The sequence below is a fragment of the Octopus bimaculoides genome, chromosome 6, assembly GCF_046866305.1.
Source record: "Octopus bimaculoides isolate indiv1 chromosome 6, ASM4686630v1, whole genome shotgun sequence".
Lineage (NCBI taxonomy): Eukaryota > Metazoa > Mollusca > Cephalopoda > Octopoda > Octopodidae > Octopus > Octopus bimaculoides.
Window position 1 is genome coordinate 26,656,081 of NC_142933.1, and position 20,000 is coordinate 26,676,080.

The 20,000-nt window shown below is 37.6% G+C and overlaps 1 protein-coding gene across 2 annotated transcripts in view; it reads left to right on the plus strand.

Annotated features, from left to right (window-relative positions):
- Nucleotides 1–20,000, plus strand: part of LOC149134979 (potassium channel subfamily K member 1-like) — a 116,076-nt gene that overhangs the window by 89,601 nt on the left and 6,475 nt on the right. The window contains exon 2 of one of the 2 annotated variants that reach the window (XM_089353631.1): nt 13,134–13,203. The exons of the other annotated variant lie outside the window; for it this stretch is intronic. Coding sequence (XP_089209757.1) covers nt 13,134–13,165 — 32 coding nt within the window. The 3' untranslated portion in view covers nt 13,166–13,203. Of the gene's footprint in view, nt 1–13,133; nt 13,204–20,000 lie in introns of those variants that run through there. 2 annotated transcript variants of the gene reach the window in all.

The window sequence follows — 20,000 nt, forward strand, 5'->3', positions numbered from 1 at the left end:
TTGACTACACAGTATAGTAGGTTCAGTTGGGCACCATCTGTGATAAAAACAGCACTATGACACAATTCACTCTGCTAGAATTTTGGAAAAGACATGCTGTACTGCTTGGCATTCACACTTGAAGCTTCGGTATGAACATTTCAGAGTATTTGGGTGTCAATCTGAGGAAATGTACTGAGAGGGATAAAATTCAAACATCCAGTTAACATCTTGGTGTTTGGAGTGATCACTAGTGATGGTGACATTATGCCACTATTCATCTTTCCACACAGCCTCAGACTCAACACAGAAACCTATATCAAGTTCCTGGAGGAGGTAGTGTTGCCCTGAGTCAAGAGGGTGGCTGCTGGAAGACCCTATGTCTGGCAAAAGGACTCTGCACCATGCCACACAAGCAAGAGAACCCAGTCATGACTGTCAGACAATTTCTGTGACCACATTACCCCTAACATCTGGCCACCTAACTCCCCAGACTGTAACCCCCTTGATTATTATGTATAGGGTGCAGTTGAACGAGAGACCAACAAAACCCCTTGTAACACCAAAGATGAACTGAAGGCAAGGATTATGGCAACATTCACCAACTTAAACGAGGAGACTGTGCAGAAAAGTTACAGGAGATTCTGAAGTCATCTGGAGGCCTTGGTTTTGAAGCCAATGGCAATTCTATAGAATAAATTTACTCTTTAGTATTTCAAGATATTTTTATGTAATTTTAGTAAATATATCTGTTAAAATGAGATGTCAGTGCTATTTTTTTTTTTCCATAGTTTAGATGACAGTTTATTCACCGTACCCTGTATATATGCATGTATACACACACACACATTTACATATTTATATGTATATTTGTGTGTGACAGGTGATGTAGCATCACTTATGTAACTAACACAAATTATGAAACAGTTGTCAACAAATGGAATGAACAGCTATTCTTTCATGTCTTTTCTTTTATCTGATAATTTTTATATAAATTTATATTGGGGTCTTCCCATAAATAATGCGGTTTTTTTTAATACTTCTCTTACTTTTCAAAATTAAGATAAACAAAGATCATTTTTTATTATTTATTATTTACTTAGAACATATGAAATAAAGCTAACTAAAAATCTGAAAAAAAAAAGCATGGATGTTTAGAACAAACATGAAAATGTTTTGGTCAGACAAGGCTTACACTGTGTAGCTGGGGATGCAGTTGGATAGGAGAGATGATGTGATGTGGAGTATTTAGCATATGTAGGGTAGCAGAAGAGATGTGAAGTGGGATATTTAAATATATGGCTGATGTAAATGTAGAGTATGAGAGGTATGCAGTGAGATGGTTGAGATGTGGAGTTTGTTGTAAGATAGGATACAAAAGATATGAAGTGGTGTAGTTAGGACATATATAGCTAGAGCAGGGTTAGGTGTAAGAGAAAAATAAAATGGTGTAACTGGGATAAGTAATTAGGGCAGAAGTATGGCAGTTTATGTGTAAGGTAGGCTGGTTAGACTTGTTGCTGTTAGAAATAGGAGTGATGTAGTGTAGTGCTTGTGACAAACAGCACAATCTGTGCGTGATCAGGCTGACATGTTATTCACTCAGCTATTGCAATATCTCGTTAATTCAAACAATTAATTCATTTCAAGATGAATTCAAATGAGATTATTCATCAATCGATTAAGTACTCCAATCATTCAATCAGTCACTCTGACGAGATGTGATTTTATTGTATAAACACACACACACACACACACACACACACACACACACACAAACACACACCCACAAACACCCACACACACACACATATTACTTACACTCCTGGAAAGTACTTAACTATAATCCTTATCTATACATACATTTGTTTATACATGTCTGTATCCATCTATCGATCTATCTATCTATCTATCTATCTATCTATCTATCTATCTATCTAACCATCTGTCTGTCTATCTATCTATCTATCTATCTATCTATCTGTTTATCTATCATCATCAACTTCATCATCTTTGTTTTACATCCACTTTTCCATGCTGGAATTGGTTGGATGGATTTTCTGTGGGAATGTTATACTGCTAGATGCCCTTCCAGTCGCTAACTCTTTTAGTCATCTCTTACAGCCTGTAAGGACGTAGTGTATCTAGTGTATTACTAGGATACACATGTGGCTTATCTATCTATTTATTTATCCATCTACAAGCACGCATACAAATTTACTAATATACAGTTGTGTGTTTTAATACATGCATCTATATGTGTAAATATATATATATATATATATATATATATATATATATATATATATATATATATATATATATATATATTGTGATTATATATATAATCAATTTCTTTATTAACCATGAGGTTGAGAAAAAGAGGGGACGATACGAGGACAGACAAATCAAACATTGGGGTCAGGGGATCAAACGTATGAATAAACAATTAAAATATATACAATTAAATGAGAATGAGTGATTTACGAAAAATGAAGCGGAGGACGCGGTTGACCCCACAAACACATACTCACACTGAAAACTTTGCTTTCTCCTTTTTCGGTTCTCATTTAGACAGGTTCTTTCGCTCGCAACATACTTGCTACAGACTTCCATCTTTTACAATATACACTTTGCGACAGGCATTTCTTCTCCAGCTTTATTTTCCATTTTATGTGGAAAGCGAAAAAGTCAATTAGCTCGAGACTGGAGATGAACATGCCTGTTGCAATTTCTTTCCCTCTCATCTTCCATACTACCTCTTTCGCAACAGCAACTACCAAGAGAAAACAGGCTTGCTCCTCCCTATTCAGCCATGATTGACCGTTAAATCTACAAATTATTATTATTCTCTCTCTGTTTATTTTCTTGTGTTCCTTTCTGCTGAAGTGTAGGCTTGAAACATAAAAGACTTTCTCACCTTCCCAAGCATCAAACTAATACACCTGCTTGTTGTTTATACACCTGTCTTCATCTTTTGTTTCTCTGTAAATTTCAACTCTCTCTCTCTTTCTCTTTCTGTATACATACGTACATATATATATATATATATATATATATATATATATATATATATATATATATATATGTATGTATATAAATAATGGACTCTCCCATCGAAAACGACATATGAGCATTCAGCTTTTGCCAAATGACCTGCACAAATGATTTGTTTATACTGATCAAATATTCCTGCGACATATTAGCTCACCCCCTCCATCAAATCGACCAAATCCAAGCTTCTCTGCTAGTTCCTCAACAATTACAATGGGATTTTGTTCCACCAGGGTTTGTAGGATGTCCTCATCAAGTCCTACAGATCTTTCAGGATGAGTCTCGTCTTCTAGGCTGTTGTTTCCGACTCAGAATTCTTGGAACCACCATTGATTCTGGCTTACACTTATTGTCCAATCCCCATATACTGCTTTAATATTCCTTGCACTTTCCATTGCGTTGTTGCCTTTATTGAACCCATAAAGCAAGATATGCTGAATATCCTCCTTTGTCACTTCCATTACACTCTTCAAAACTTGCACTAAGAATAAGGAGAAAGTAAAATTACTATCTGCCTTTATAGCAAGTTGATGCAGGTCGTTTATCCTGTCTCCCTCCGACTTTTAGTACATGTAATTGAAAAAACTGCATTATTTATGGGATAACCCTCTCTCTTTCTCTCTCTGTCTCTCTCTCTCTCTATATATATATATATTTATACATATATATATATATATTTATATATATATATATATATAGATATATATATATATATATATATATATATATATATATATATATATATATATATATATATATATACATATTTGTTTTGCAAGATTTTTGATGTGAAATCGTGTGTTGAAACAGATGTTGTTGTACTTGGGGATGGTCATATTGCCAGTTTAGCCAATAAAAACACACGCACTGTATATTTGGTGTTAATTTGCTTCAGCTTTATATTGCATTATATTACATTATATTACATTAATAGGATTAATGTAATATAATGTAATATAAAGCTGAAGCAAATTTACACCAAATATATAAGGTTGAGGAGGGTATTGGATTTAACCAAACCCAGGAGGATACAGGTAATACCGAGTAAGTGCTATATACCGACTAGTTTGCCCCAGTCGTTGTATGAATAGGATTGGGTATTATAAGTCGTGTATTAGCGTGTGTATATGTAAATATATAAAAACAAAAGATAAAGAGAGCAAAGGTAAGGTTGGAGAAGTATTTTATGGATAGAGTCTTACAGCTGTTTCCCAGAAACAGCTGTAAGACTCTATCCATAAAACACTTCTCCAACCTTACCTTTGCTCTCTTTATCTTTTTGTTTTTATATATTTACATATATATATATATATATATATATATTGATATATGCAAACATATGTAGCAGTATTTAACATATTTAACATTCGAAATTGAATCAGCTCAGTAACGAACGATCCCCATGACATATCAGGTGACCTAAGCCTATATTTTAGTCAATTGCTCTCCCAGTACATTTGTTTGTGTGTTGAGAGTACTGAAAAATTCCATTCAGTTTCATGCCAAATGATGGTTACAAATTGATATGTGTGGAAAGTACAATCCAGTAAACAAAGGAAAAGAGCGAGCACTAGTAGAGGACAGCAAGGGCTTTTTTGAGAACAACCCTAACCCTAACCCTAACCCTAAAGAACACCTCACCAACCATGAAGATTTACATTTTCTTCTAATACCAAACATATATTCTCAAACACTCCCTACAAGCATTTTGTTTTACTACCTTTGAGAAGTAACCTTTGTAATGTCAACATGGAAATAAATGTGATTCATTAAAACTGAATATTGTGGTTGGTTTTATGTGGGAAATGACATGCAGTCTGAACAAAATTTTAGCTCCCAGTTAACCAAACCACACATGCATTCATACAATACACACACACAAACACATACGTATACACACATACATATACAGGCATACAGGATTGGGTGGCAAAGATGAGACCCTTTTAAAGATGTTATATCTGAATAAGTAACACACGTTAAGTGCTAATATTTGCAATGTATTGAGCGAGTTTGTTGCCAGTACTGCTGGACTGCCTCCTGTGCAGGTGGCACGTAAAATACACCATTTTGAGCGTGGCCGTTGCCAGTACTGCCTGACTGGCCTTCGTGCCGGTGGCACGTAAAATCACCCACTACACTCTCGGAGTGGTTGGTGTTAGGGTTAGGGTTAGGGTTAGGGTTAGGGTTAGGGTTAGGGTTGTCAAGGCAGAGAATGCAACAGTTTAAGTTAAACTTTAAGTTAGAGAAGATATTTTCTGTTCATTTCAATGGTACTTGCAGCAATTGCAAGTGTACATGTAGCTTTCTATGTGGTTTAAAATGATTTAACAGAGCAAATCCATCCATCAGCATGGCCAATCTTGTGAAAAAAAAAAAAGAAACTCTACCAAAGCTAGAATCATTAAAAACTACTTAGATACAAAGTGATACATTTGGAGGCATCAAAGCATTCCCACAGCCTGATCTACAGCTATTAGGGGAACCTCAAAGCTCTTCAGCTATGTGATGCACATGGGAAAGAGAATGAAAATCTTTTATCTTTCACTTGTTTTAGTCATTGAATTGTGGCAATGCTGGAGCACTACTTTGAAGTGTTTAGTCCAAAGAATTAACTCCAGTGATTATCTAAGAAAAAAAAACTGATATTTATTCTATCAATCTCTTTTGTCAAACCACTAAGTTACAACTGTAAACAAATCAACACTTGTTATCAAGCAGTGGGGTGGGGTGAGACAAATTGAAAAACTCACACACGTGTCTGTCTGTCTGTATACATGTATGTGTGTGTCATCATCATCATCATCCAGTGTTTTAAATCCGGGTTTTGTCCCCATTAACGGGGGTGGCCAGATCTACCTCAATGCCATTGCAACTGCCCTCACACCATCTTGCCATCTAGCCTGGTTTTGGGCGTCCTCCTTTTCCAAACCAACCCTCCCAATCTCCTCCTCCACCTGTCCTCTCCACCTTTTCCTCGGTCTACCTTTCGCACTGCATTCAAATGTAATCACCTTCCTCAGAACATGCTCTTCATCCCTCCTCAACACATGCCCATACCACCTCACTCCATTCGTCCACCGATTCCTCTAACCCCAGCATTCCCATCAAATCCTCCGTTCTCCTCTTATCAAACAGCTACACCCTACACACTTCTCTCACCATTGCTCTCTCAGTCCTTCTCAAAATTACCATCTCTCTCTCTCTCTCAGACACCATGTCTCACTCCCATACAGCATTGCAGCTCTCTCACAACTCTTATAGACCCTTCCTTTCATCTTTAATGAGAACCTTTTCCCATATAACAATGGTCCACATTCTCTGTGTGTGTGTATATATATATATATATATATATATATATATATATATATATATATATATATATATATACATATATATATACACACACACACACACACACATATATGTATACATATATATGACAGACAGATGGTTTTACCTGGGGTTATACCTAAGGGCCTATACCTTCATGGAAGTACGGACCAACCTCCATACCCTCTGGAAGATGAGCTGTGAACTTTATTCTCCTGTCAGTATTCTTCTATCTACTGCTTTACTCTTCATTCTTCTATCTACCATTTAATTCATTATTTTATTCCTTATTGACTGTGAATTTCCCTGCCTAGAACTTCCATACATACTCACCTTGTCTCTGATGACGGGATATTAAATATTCTAAATTACTTGAGATACCTGTTCTGCCTTGGTACTTCCTGGCCATAACAGATGAATTCAAAACTGGATGCCCATGGGAACTACTATATACTGATAATCTTGCTCTTATTGCAGACTCTGTAGCAGAATTGAAAAAGAAGTTCCAGGTTTGGAAGTAAAACCTGGCATCAAAGGGCCTTAAAGTTAACTTAGTTAAGACTAAAGTTGTTGTTAGTGAGAAAGGAGTGGGATGTAATTCCATTTGCTACACCAAGTGTAATCTATGGATGCATAAGAGAAGCAGTGGAATTGTGTTAAGGTTATCAGGTAAGGTTGCTTTCATGTGTGGCAGATGTGCAGGAATAGTAAGTACTAAGACCACGAGAGACTTAAATTCTCTCAAATGCTCAGCAGGCTTTCTTCAGGTAGGAGATAGTTTCTGCTATTTAGGTGACCAAATTAGCAACGGTGGTAGATGCTCCGAAAGTATTGTTTCTAGAATAAGAGTAAGGTGGAAAAAGTTCAGAGAACTACTACCTTTGTTGGCAGCAAAAGAACTATCTCTCAGAGTGAAAGGTAGATTGGATGATGCTTGTGTGAGAACGGTTATGTTACATGGTAGTGAGACATGGGCTCTGACTGTGGAGGACATGTGTAAACTGGAGAGGAATGAAGGTAGTGTGCTCCATTGGATTTACAGCGTCAATGTGCATGACTGACAAAGCACAACTGTGTTGAGGGAAAAGTTAGGTATAAGAGGGATTAAATGTGGTATGTGAAAAGGAGAGGAGAATGTGTTGGTTTGGACATGTGATGCATATGAGTGACGACTGTTGTATACGGAAGCACCTGTCGCTGAAAGTGGATGGTACCTATAGAAGAGGGAGACCCAGGAAGACATGGGATGAAGTAGTGAGGACTGATCTTAGGATGTTGAGACTCACAGAGGAAATGACAGTGGCCTGAGATGTTTGGTGATATGAGGTTCTAGAGAGAACCCATCCATGAAACTGAGTGCTAGAAAAGTTGTGTTACACCCACATGTAACAACACACTTTTCACCCACTCTACCCTAAGAAACTGAAGATGTTCCAGTTTTGGCCATCTTGTTATGTTTCCAGGCATAGTGTATCAACTACCTTATTCAATGTTTCTTTGTATTTTATATTATTGTTTGTGAAAGCACTTGGCTTAGAGGTTGTGAGTTCAATTCCCAGCAATGCGTCTCCTCTTCTAACTGCATCTTTCTCTTTCTCTTCATAAATTATGATTGTTTTCCAGTCCCCTTTCTTGCCCTCACTGACCTGCTCACTGTATCGCTGCTCCCCACACCCCCAACACCCACACCCTATTTTTCTACCCAGGTTCTGTGCTCATGTTCTTGTTACTTTTGAGTATACCCTAACACTACACCATCCCTCTTCTACTCTCCCTTCCACTTTTGCTGTTTCCTACACTCTCTCTCTCTCTCTCAAGTTGCCTTTGGTCACTCTCTCTCTCTTTGCCTTTGGTCACTCTCTCTCTCTTTGCCTTTGGTCACTCTCTCTCTCTCTCTCCTCTTGCTTTTCCTCTGACTATTGAACCAAGTATCTCCTTTATGTCAACACACTTGTTTCTGGCCTCTTTCTCGTACTTCTCTCACTCTCTATCTCTTACTTCTCTTTCCTCTCTCCCTTTCTCTCTCTCACTGAGTAACCATGTATGTACCTCCTCTATAGCAAGACACCTATTGTCATTTCTCTGTTTCTCTGTTACACTCTAACCTTTCATTATCTGATACTGCATCACCTCTAATGCTCATTCTGTTTTCAGTCTCTCTGTCTCTTTATCTCACTCTAACCTTTCGTCCTCTGATGCAAGTTCCCCTCCTCAAATGCCCTGCCCCTCTCATAATTTCTTGTCTTGTGAGTTACTTGGTTACCCTGCCAGCACTGATGCCACATTAAAAGCATCCGGTCCACACTCTAACATGGTTGGCATTTGGAAGGGCATCCAGCTGTAAAAATCATGCCAAAACTAAACTTGTTTGTGCTAGTGCCATGTAAAAAGCACTGAGTCCACTCTGTGGAGTGGTTGGTGTTAGTAGTACTTTTATTTAAAGGGCCAGCCTTATCACGTTCTGTGTTATGCTGGATCTCCCAGAGAACTACATTAAGAGTATATGTGTCTGTGGAGTGCTCAACCCCTTCCACATTAATTTCATAAACAGGCTGTTCAGTTGATTGGATCAACTAGATCCCTCGTTGTAACCAACAGAGTGTCATATTATTGTTTATTTGAGGGTTAAGATGCACTCTGTTATTACTCGGAGTCCTGAGGGAGATTTAGCTGCTTTATCCAGTAGGTTGAGCAACTTCATACAAGCTCTTTGTGTGTCTGAATATGTGCTGTGTTGTTTTGTCCCAGATGTGGTGTGACAAATACTTTAATGTGGGATATATTTGCACTTAGTTATATGGCTTGGAAGATTTTTCACAAGTTCACGAAGAATAAACCCAGTCTTTTAATAGACGTAATGAAATGTGCTTTAGCTATATTTTAAAAAAGTGTGTGTGTGTGTGAGAGAGAGAGAGAGAGAGAGAGAGAGAGAGAGAGAGAGAGAGAGAGAGAGAGAGAGAGAGAGAGAGAGAGAGGATGGTTCTACTTGAGAGATTATCTTGGTAAATAGATAACACTGGTAGGGCAGAGATATGGCAAATAAGAACTTAAGTATATTAGTTTCAGAGAATTTTCAAGTGAACTAGACTTATTGACTAGCTGATGGACAGCTGACTCAGGAATGACATTTTCTTTTCTCTAAAGACACAAGTCTCTGTGGATTGTTTTAGATTTTACACACAGATACTGTATTATTTCATCAGATGTAGACAGTTTAGTTTTTGACTTAACCTCAAGTAGACTTAAACAAACATATCAGAGCATCCTATCAGTACAATAGTGTTATTGTAGAAAATGTCTCTGACATTTAAGCTTCTGAGACAACGGAAGGCCTGGTTTCTGGTGTGTTTCTCTTTCACAGTTATCAAGGTTATATAAAGATAGTCAATGGACACTGAAACATCTCAGCTGAAAAATACAATTTTAATGTGGTTTTCTTTTTTTTTTTTTCCTTTTTTTTTTTTTTTTGTATTTGCCTTTCTGTGCAAGGTTAAAATTAATCCAGTAAAGTACGTATGATAATAATGTTGCTTATTTTGGCTCAAGGCTGGCAATATTGAGGGGAGGGGCTATTCGCTTACATCAACCCTAACACAGACTGGTACTTTACGACTTTACTTTGTCAATCCCATAAGGATGAAAGGATTTGAGCTCAACATGTAAAGGAGCCAGAAGAAATGCCATTAAGCATTTTGTTAGACATGCTAACAATTTTGCCAGCATGCCACCTTAACAACAACAACAACAACAATAATAATAATAATGGTTTCTACTTTTGGCACAAGACTAGCAAGTTTGGGGGAGGGGTTAAGTTGATTAGATTGACCTCCAGTATTCAACTGGTATTTATTTTATCAACCTTAAGAGGCTGAAAGGCAAAATTAACTTGGGTAGAATTTGAATTCAGAACATAATGCTGAAAAGAAATGCTGCTAAGCATTTTATCTGACAGGTGAATGAGTCTGCCAGTCCACCATCTTAACAGCAATAATAATACTACTACTACTACTACTACTACTACTACTACTACTACTACTACTACTACTACTACTAATAATAATAATAATAATAATAATAATAATAATAATAATAATAATAATAACAACAACAACAACAACAACAACAACAACAACAACAACAACAACAACAACAACAACAACAACAACAACAACAACAACAACAACAACAACAACAACAACAACAACAACAACAACAACAACAACAACAACAACAACAACAACAATAATAATAATAATAATGATGATGATGATGATGATGATGATGATAATAATTAATAATGGTCACAGAAACCAGGAAACCAGCCCTAGGAGTTTATATTAATTGGGAAGGATTTTTATCCCAGTCTGAAATTGAAATAATTTTGCCTGTGTTTTTAATGACTCAAAATTTCATCTCTTGTTTTGTGGCCTCTGAGATTTGATCTTTGATCCTATTGATCCTATGCTTGCTGCAATGGTTCGGTGGAGCAGTTATGAACTCTCTTAAGATTTTTTTATAGACTTAATATAGACTAAAGGACTCTCAGAGTGAAAGGTAGATTATATGATGCTTGTGTATGAATGGCTATACTCCACAGTAGTGAGACCTGGGCTCTGAATGCAGAGGACATGTATAGACTAGAGAGGAATGAAGGTAGTATGCTCCATTGGATGTGTAACATTAATGTGCAGGTATAACAAAGTGCAAATGTGTTGAGAGAGAAGTTGGGTATAAGGGGAATCAGATGTAGCATGCAAAAAAAGAAGACTACATTGGTTTGGACATGTGATGCATATGAATGAAGACAGCTGTATAAAAAGTGTTGTTTACTGAGAGTGGATGGCACCTGTGGATGAAAGAGACTCAGGAAGACATGGGATGAAGTGGTGAGGACCAAACTCAAAACTTTTAGCCTCACAGAGGAGATGATAATGGATTGAGATGTCTGGTGATATGAGGTTCTTGAGAAGACATCCCTCCTACTTCAGCAAAACTGAGTTCTAGACGTTACTGTAGGTGCCACCCACATGTAACTTTATCCACACCTAACCTCAACAAAACAAACTACATCTCTCCTCTCCCTCACATTTCCTCTTATAATGCACTATGCTTATGCTTGTCCCTTACTCCCCAATCTTGCCCTTACTACCCTGCTCACTGCATCATTGCTATCCTGTTATCCCCCACCCCTCTATATTCCCAGGTTTTACTAGTCATTGCATACCCCACCCCCACACTCCTTGCATTCATATGAAGTCTCTACTCTTTACTCATGCACCATGGCAATACCCTACCATTTATATTCCGACCCCATGTCTTAAGGGTATGCCCCTCCATTTACCAACACTTATCTCTCCCTGGCTCTTTTCTACCATCCCATTTATATTGTAACCTTTGTTCCTTGTGAGCACACCCTGGCATTTTGCCACCCATTCTCTCTCTCTCTCTCTCTCTCTCTCTCTCTCTCTCTCTCTCTCTCTCTCTCCCAGCAAGATACCTGTTTCTGTCTGTCTGCCACTCTCTAACCTTACACCATTTAGCACAAGATCACCTCCAATGCCTCCTCCCCTCTCAAAGGATCCTTATCTGGCATGTTACTTGGTGACCCTGTCAGTGCTGGTGCCACTTAAAAAGCATCCAGTCCACACTGTAAAGTGGTTGGCTTCTGGAAGGGCATCCAGCTGTAAAAACCTTGCTAAAACTGACCTCGCATGTGCTGGTGCCACATAAAAAGCACTCAGTCTATTCTGCTGAGTGGTTGGTGTTAAGAAGCCATAAATACCATGCCAGAACAGACAGCAAAATATGGTGCAGTCTTCTGCCTAGCCAGCTCCTGTCAAACCATCCAACCCATGCCAGCATGGGAAGCAGATGATGATATGATGATGATATAAGTGTGCAGGAGTGGCTGTGTGGTAAGTAGCTTGCTAACCAACCACATGGTTCTGGGTTCAGTCCTATTGCGTGGCACCTTGGGCAAGTGTCTTCTACTATAGCCTTGGGCCGACCAAAGCCTTGTGAGTGGATTTGGTAGATGGAAACTGAAAGAAGCCCATTGTATATATATATATATATATATATATATATATATATATATATATATATATATATATATACATATATATATATATATATATATATATATATATATATATATGTGTGTGTGTGTGTGTGTGTTTGTGTGTCCATGTTTGTCCCTCCCACCTTCACTTGACAACCGATGCTAGTGTGTTTACGTCCCCGTAACCTAGCGGTTCGGCAAAAGAGACCAATAGAATAAGTACTAGGCTTACAAAGAATAAGTCCTGGGGTCGATTTGTTCGACTAAAGGCAGTGCTCCAGCATGGCCACAGTCAAATGACTGAAACAAGTAAAAGAATAAAAGAATATATTTCAGGGATATATCTTTTAGTTTCTTAACAATCTATCTCCTATAATCTGACTGTTGTTAAACTCAGTAGAATATACGCTTGTTTGATTTAAATGTTGCAAACTTTAAAGTATTTGCATAATTAATCACAGTCGCCTGTATAGATTCCTTAAAACTTTTGTTTCTTTTGTAGTGTATTTGTAACAGTACTTTTTTGTTTTACATCATTTTTGTTTTTGTTTTGTTTTATTTATTGCTCTCTGTATGATTGAATTAAATCTAAGACTGTACATTTATCTTAATAATATTGAAATGGTTTGTTGGCTTAGATATGATATACATTTTAATCTTTTTAATATTGTTCTTTATTCTCTAAATTCATTATTCTTTCTGACAGCAAACCATTTAAATACAGACATAGGCAAGTGATGACTGATTTATTTTACTTCTGTTCTTTAGTTAAGAGTTGTAAGTAATTATAGTTACATATTTTTACTAATGTTGTTAATTTGATTTCTGTAATTAATTTCATAAAGTTAGATAGTATTAGCTATCATTAATTAAGCTAACTGATATTGTTATTAATAAACTACAGCTGAAATAATAAAATACTTACTTTTAATTATGTCACTAACAGGCTTATGTAATTTTTCAATTCCATATAAACTCTGGTTCGTGTGTTTTTGTTTGACAATTATGTTTTTGGTATTTTCTTGTATTGACCACATACAAAGAAGAATATGTGCTATAGGTAAACTTATCAAAAATTGCTCCTATATTTTCGTACTATAGCTCTGGGCCAACCAAAGCCTTGAGAATGGATTTGGTGGGCAGAAACTGAAAGAAACCCATCATATACATATACATTTTACTAGAATGCTGGAGTATTGCCAGTTGGTATTACTATACCTTCGTTAATCCTTCTTTAATAGTTGACATTAATGAATGTGGCAGTCTGATGCTGTTGCCCTCATATGTGCTTCTTGCTATAAAGTTGGTTTCTCTGGGACTCTTGATTGGAGAAGATCCCAAGAGAAGTTTGGTCTCTCAGGCCCTTCAGAAGGATATTAAAGAGTTGTAAACCCTTGAATTCCAAGTTATTGCAATGTCTTGTCCTGCATTTGGATGGCAAAAGTGGAGTCTTTGGCACTATGCAATGGTGCCCTGTTCTGATATTTGTATAACTTTCAATGCTAAAGTTTGGAACAAGTCCTTCAAAGTTCTTCTAGATGTATCTTGCAGTACATCTTTCCTGCCATCATTCCAAGTAGTAGAAGTCTTAACCACTTGAGTCTTTCCCAGCAGCTAATCTGTTGCACTGAGTCTATCTTCTTTGTGAAACTTTGTTGGACTGTCTTGAGTTCTGCTATTAATTTTATAGTATATGGTGACCATAGTTGGGAGCAAAATGGTGTAAGATAAATGTCCTCCAGAGGACTATCACTGTTTCCTGCTCCCTTGGTCTGAAAGTTCCAAGAATCCATCTGGCCAGCTACCTTTCATTGCCAACTTAGTAATATAGGATGCATCATTACCTATGTCAATGTGTGTGTGTGTGTGTGTGTGTGTGTTACTGTCTCCTTGCCTTGACATTGTATAATAGTTGTAAACAGGTGTCACCATCGTGCAAGTGATGTCCTTTGCTTCCAATTTTCTGTGAAAACATGTCTGGCCATGAGAGATTATTACCTTCCTTGGAAACAAGTGAAGGTTGGCGACAAGAAGAGCATTCAGCCATAAAAAAATCCACCTCAACAAATTCCATCCGACCATGCAAGCATGGAAAATTAGATGTTAAAAAAAAAACAATGATATTTTCTTTTTAAGATTTGATTGCTTACAGCTTAAAAATCCAGATCATAATTATCATAATAATATAGACAGGGTTTTCTTCTCTCGTAACCATCTAGAATCTAGAGTTTTATTTTTAATGTTATTTTTCAATAACGAAAATTCATTTCTATGTGGTCAGTATGACACAAGCATTTATTTATGATAATTTGATGACATAGTCTATAAAAAGTGGTCAGGCTCCAATCCATACAAGCATGGATAAATGGACATAAAATGGTGATGATAGTGATGCTAATGGTGGTGGTGATGGTGGTGATGATGGTGATGATGATGGTGATGGTGATGAAAGCATTTTTAAGTAAAGTACCCATAACAACAATATAAATAATGATGATGATGATATAAATGATAGGAAGATAAATTGATATAGATATTGATAGATAAATAAATACATGGAAAGAATGAGACTGAGCAGAAGAAGAGAGAGGAGGGAGAGAGCAAAAGAGAGAGAGAGAAGGAGAGAGAGAGAGAGATTAAATTATGGAAAGGAAATCAATTCCATCAATTGGACAGTGATTAATAGAGCTGTGTAGGAAGCTGTTGAGTGTAGAAAATCACAGTAATTCATGAGAAACCATATCCTCTGGAACAACGCAGTTCCAGTGTTAGCTGGGCTTCGATCCTCTCTGGCAGAGCATCAGAAATAGAGCAGAGAATATTAGAATCACATCTGCCAACTGGACTGGAACACTGCCAGAAGAATTAACAGCATCGTTGTGTTATCATTATGGATGTTTCTTCTTGTTTTGTTTTGTTGCTTTTTTTTTAATCTCTTTTGGTGTTCCATACTTTGTTTTGTTGGAGAAGGGGAGGGTGACAGGATTTGGGTTCTTGATGTTTTGTAATGTCTTTTGTTGATGTATTTTCTGATATTTTCTGTGTTTCTTTTACTTCTTTTTAAGGTGTGATGTATCCATTTTTGAGGGATGATGGATTTTTGCTTTGTTTCATTTAGCGTGTGTACGAGAGAAAAAGAGAGAGAGAGAGAGACAAAAAGAGAGAGAGAAAGAGAAAGAGAGAGGGGAGAGAGAAAAGGAGAGAGAGAAAGAGAGGGGAGGGAGAGAGAAAAGGAGAGAGAGAGAGAGAATTATGTGATTGTGTGATTGCATGTAAATGGGTATTCTTCATTCTGTTATCCTTTTACTTGTTTCAGTCGTTAGACTGTGGCCATGCTGGGGCAAGACCTTGAATGAATTGACCCCAGTACTAATTTTTTAAAAACTGGTACTTATTCTATTAGTTTCTTTCGCTGAACCACTATGTTACAGGGATGTAAATGCACCAACACTTGTTGTCAGACAATAGTGGGGAACAAACACAGGCACAAAGGCACACACTCACACACATGCACACAGAGATATATGTATGTGTGTGTGTGTGTATGTGTATATATCTATCTATCTATCTATCTATCTATCTATATATATATATATATATATATATATATATATATATATTGGGTCATACCATAAGTAATGTGGTTTTTTCAATTGCATGAACTAAAAGTTGGAGGGGAATGGGATAAACTACCTGCATCAACTTGCTATAAAAGCAGGTAGTAATTTTACCTTGTCCTTATTCTTAGTGCAAATTTTGAAGAGTACAGTTTGATTTTAACAGTTATTTTTTTCAAAGCTGTAATGGAAGTGACAAAGAAGCATATTTGGTATATTTTGCTTTATGGGTTCAATAAAGGCAACAACGCAATGGAAAGTGCAAGGAATATTAATGCAGTATATGGGGATCGGACAATAAGCCTAAGCCAGTGTCAGCAGTGGTTCCAGAAATTCTGACCCGGAACCTACAGCCTAGAAAATTAGCCTCGTCCTGAAAGATCTGTAGAGCTCGATGAGGACATCCTGCAAACCCTGGTAGAACAAAATTCCATTGTAACTGTTGAGGAACTTGCAGAGAAGCTTGAATTTGGTCATCGAACCATTCATCGACACCTGTGTGCCATCAGAAAAGTCAGCAAATTGGGTCAGTGAGTTGCTCACAAACTTTAAGAGTCTAATCGCATGCAGGGTGTGAATGTGTGCTCTTCTTTGTTATCATGTCTCACGAATTAACCATTTTTGGACTGAATAGTGAGTGGTGAAGAGAAATGGGTTCTCTATAAAACTATCAAGTGCTAAAGACAGTGGGTAGGGAAAGGAGAAACACTTGCACCTCAGGCTAAAGAAGGTCTTCACCCACATAAGTTGTTGTTATCTGCTTGGTGGGATATGAAAGGTTTAGTCTACTTTGAACTTTTAAACCCAAACCAAACGATAACAAAGGAGATCTACAGTGAGCAGCTTAAGTCAGCACTATAAGAAAAACGACCATCTTTGGTTTCAAGATGAAAGGTGTTCTTCCATCAGGATAATGCTTGGCCACATAGTGAGGATGACATTCCAAAGGCTGGAGCAGTTTCAATGGAAAACAATGCCTCACCCACCATACTCGCTGGACATTGCTCCCATCTGATTATCATTTATTCTACAGTCTTTAAAATCATTTGGAGGGAAAAAAAAATGAATTCTGTAGACAAGGTCAGAACAGTAGTGGAGGAGTATTTTTCATCATGGACAAATGAATTTTGGAAGAGGGGCCTTGCAAGTGTACCAGATAGATGGAAGAGCATTGAAGAAAATGAAGGAGAGTATATTTTAGATTAAAAAAGAATTTTGTTTTGAAAAATAAAAGAAGTATGAGTGGCTGTGTGGTAAGTGTGGTAAGTAGCTTGCTTACCAACCACATGGTTGTGGGTTCAGTCCCACTGCGTGGCACCTTGGGCAAGTGTCTTCTACTATAGCCTCAGGCCAACCAAAGCCTTGTGAGTGGATTTGGTAGACAGAAACTGAAAGAAGCCCGTCGTATATGTGTATATATATGTATATGTATGTGTGTGTATGTGTTTGTGTGTCTGTGTTTGTCTCCCCAACATCGCTTGACAACCGATGCTGGTGTGTTTATGTCCCCGTAACTTAGCGGTTTGGCAAAAGAGATTGATAGAATAAGTACTAGGCTTCCAAAGAATAAGTCCTGGGGTTGATTTGCTCAACTAAAGGCGGTGCTCCAGCATGGCCGCAGTCAAATGACTGAAACAAGTAAAAGAGTAAAAGAACTGCATTATTTATGGGATGACTCTATATATATATATGATGGGTTTCTTTCAGTTTCTGTCTACCAAATTCACTCACAAGGCTTTGGTCAGCCTGAGGCTAAAGTAGAAGACACTTGCCCAAGGTGTCACACAGTGGAACTGAACCTGGAATCATGTGGTTAGGAAGTAAACGTCTTACTACACAGCCATGCCTGTGCTTTCATTTATATTTTATCCTCTAATAATACTAATAATTTGATTATTAATATTATTCTCTTTATATTATTCATGGATTGAAAAATATGTCAAAACTATTTTTACTTCATAAAAATTTTTGTGTATTTGATGACATATAAAACCCACTTCCGTATACCTACCTCCAGCCACCATGTTAAAAATAGCCCCATGTCATTCATGTGTGTAAAGAGGAGATATCCAATCAATTAATGTTTGTTAGATACCACAAGTTACCACCACTTCTACCTAACTCAAATCTATAGTACTATAAATAAAATTTAATCAGTCATCATCATTGTTTATATTGTTATTACAAGTACTATATTTTAAAATGGTTTCATCATTATCACCATCAGCATTATCACCACCACTATCACCACCACCACCACCATAATTATCATCATCACAATTACCATCATCTTCATCATCATCAAATTACTTCCACCACTGCCACCATCGTCATCACCATTTTATGTCCATTTATCCATGCTTGTATGGATTACAGCCTGACTACTTTTATAGACTATATCATCAAATTATTATAAATAAATATCTCCCCACCACCACCCCTGTCTCCCTCCTCACATTCCCCTTCCATCTCTCTCACCGTAGCTCCCCCCCTCCTGATACCACATTTTTTTTCTTGCTATCCAGAACCATTTTCATTTGTTAGCTATCTTTCATCCATTAATATTGTTCTCTACATCCACACTGATCTCCTCTATCTCCACCACTAGACCACCAAATTCTATTCTCATGCACTATGCCTGACTCTCTCTCTCTCTCTCTCTCTCTCTCTCTCTCTCTCTCTCTCTCTCTCTCTCTCATCATTGCTATCCTGTTACTTCTCTCTTCTTGCATTCCTCTAACCCCCAAGTTCATGCACCATTGCTTATCCCTACCCCTGTATCCACACTTCAACCTTGCCCAACCTTTGCACACATTGCCTACCTCCCTCCTCCGTTTCCCCCATCTCCTGTCCCCTCATACACTCTTGGAAACTCTCACCTACTCACACTCCTAGTTTCTTTGTCCCCACTCACTACTAGTCACTTGAAGGTGCCTCCTGGACCCCTTATCACCACTAGTCCCTTTGTAGCTACTATTGTATCATTTCTCACTATCTCTTAAATGTGAGTGGTTCTGTAGCTCCCCTACAGCAAGAACCTGCTCTTTCCCTCATACCTTAACCCTCTTATGCTAGCATAAAGCCCCTCCATTCGAGTTTCTTAGGCTTACAAGTAGCATGAGCAAAGCACCAGTACACTGTAAAGTAGTTGGCGTTAGGAAGGGCGTCCAGCCATAGGAACTATAGGGCTTTCCTATAAGTAGGTTATCGCCCTTGGCTAGGCGGCGCTCCATGTAGATAATTAAACTTCCGGAGACTAACCCACGCCATTGTTATTGTTTTACGTCTTATCATGGATATAAAGCAGCTTGATGATTCAGCTATCGAAGTACTTACTGTGCCTGAGTTAAAGAAATATTTAAGATTATATGGACACTATGTTACTGGAAGAAAGGCGGACTTGACTGAAAGGTTGAAAGGAATAAAATTTCTGTTGATGAAGAATGTCAACAAAGTAAATTCATCGGACGATAAGTCTGAAGTATCGGACGATACTTCAGACAGGAATAAACAGAAGCTTATATCTTCTCTCGGTGAAGTATTGATCTTTGTAAGTTGCCGAATTTCACAGATAATGACATAATTACCTCGTGCTATGGATGAAAGCAAAGCAACAATTAAGGAGTGGCATATTTTACCACGACAGACACATACACAGCATCGAATACCACGATGTGAGTGAAAGCTGCTCTCACTGTATTGTCCGGTGTCTGGTAATCCCTTCGATACCGACATCAAAGCAAAAAAAGAATCCTGACCACAGAGTGTGGGTAATTATGTCAAATGTCACTGGCAATGTGCATTCAGCTGATTGCAACTGTTAAAGCAAGTCACTGAGCATGCGTACATGTCACACGGGAGAGTTCCAATCAGGGGTGGATAACACCTTATAGGAAAGCCCTATACCAAAGCTTTGTTGTTGGCACTCCGTTGCTTACGACGTCAAGGGTTCCATA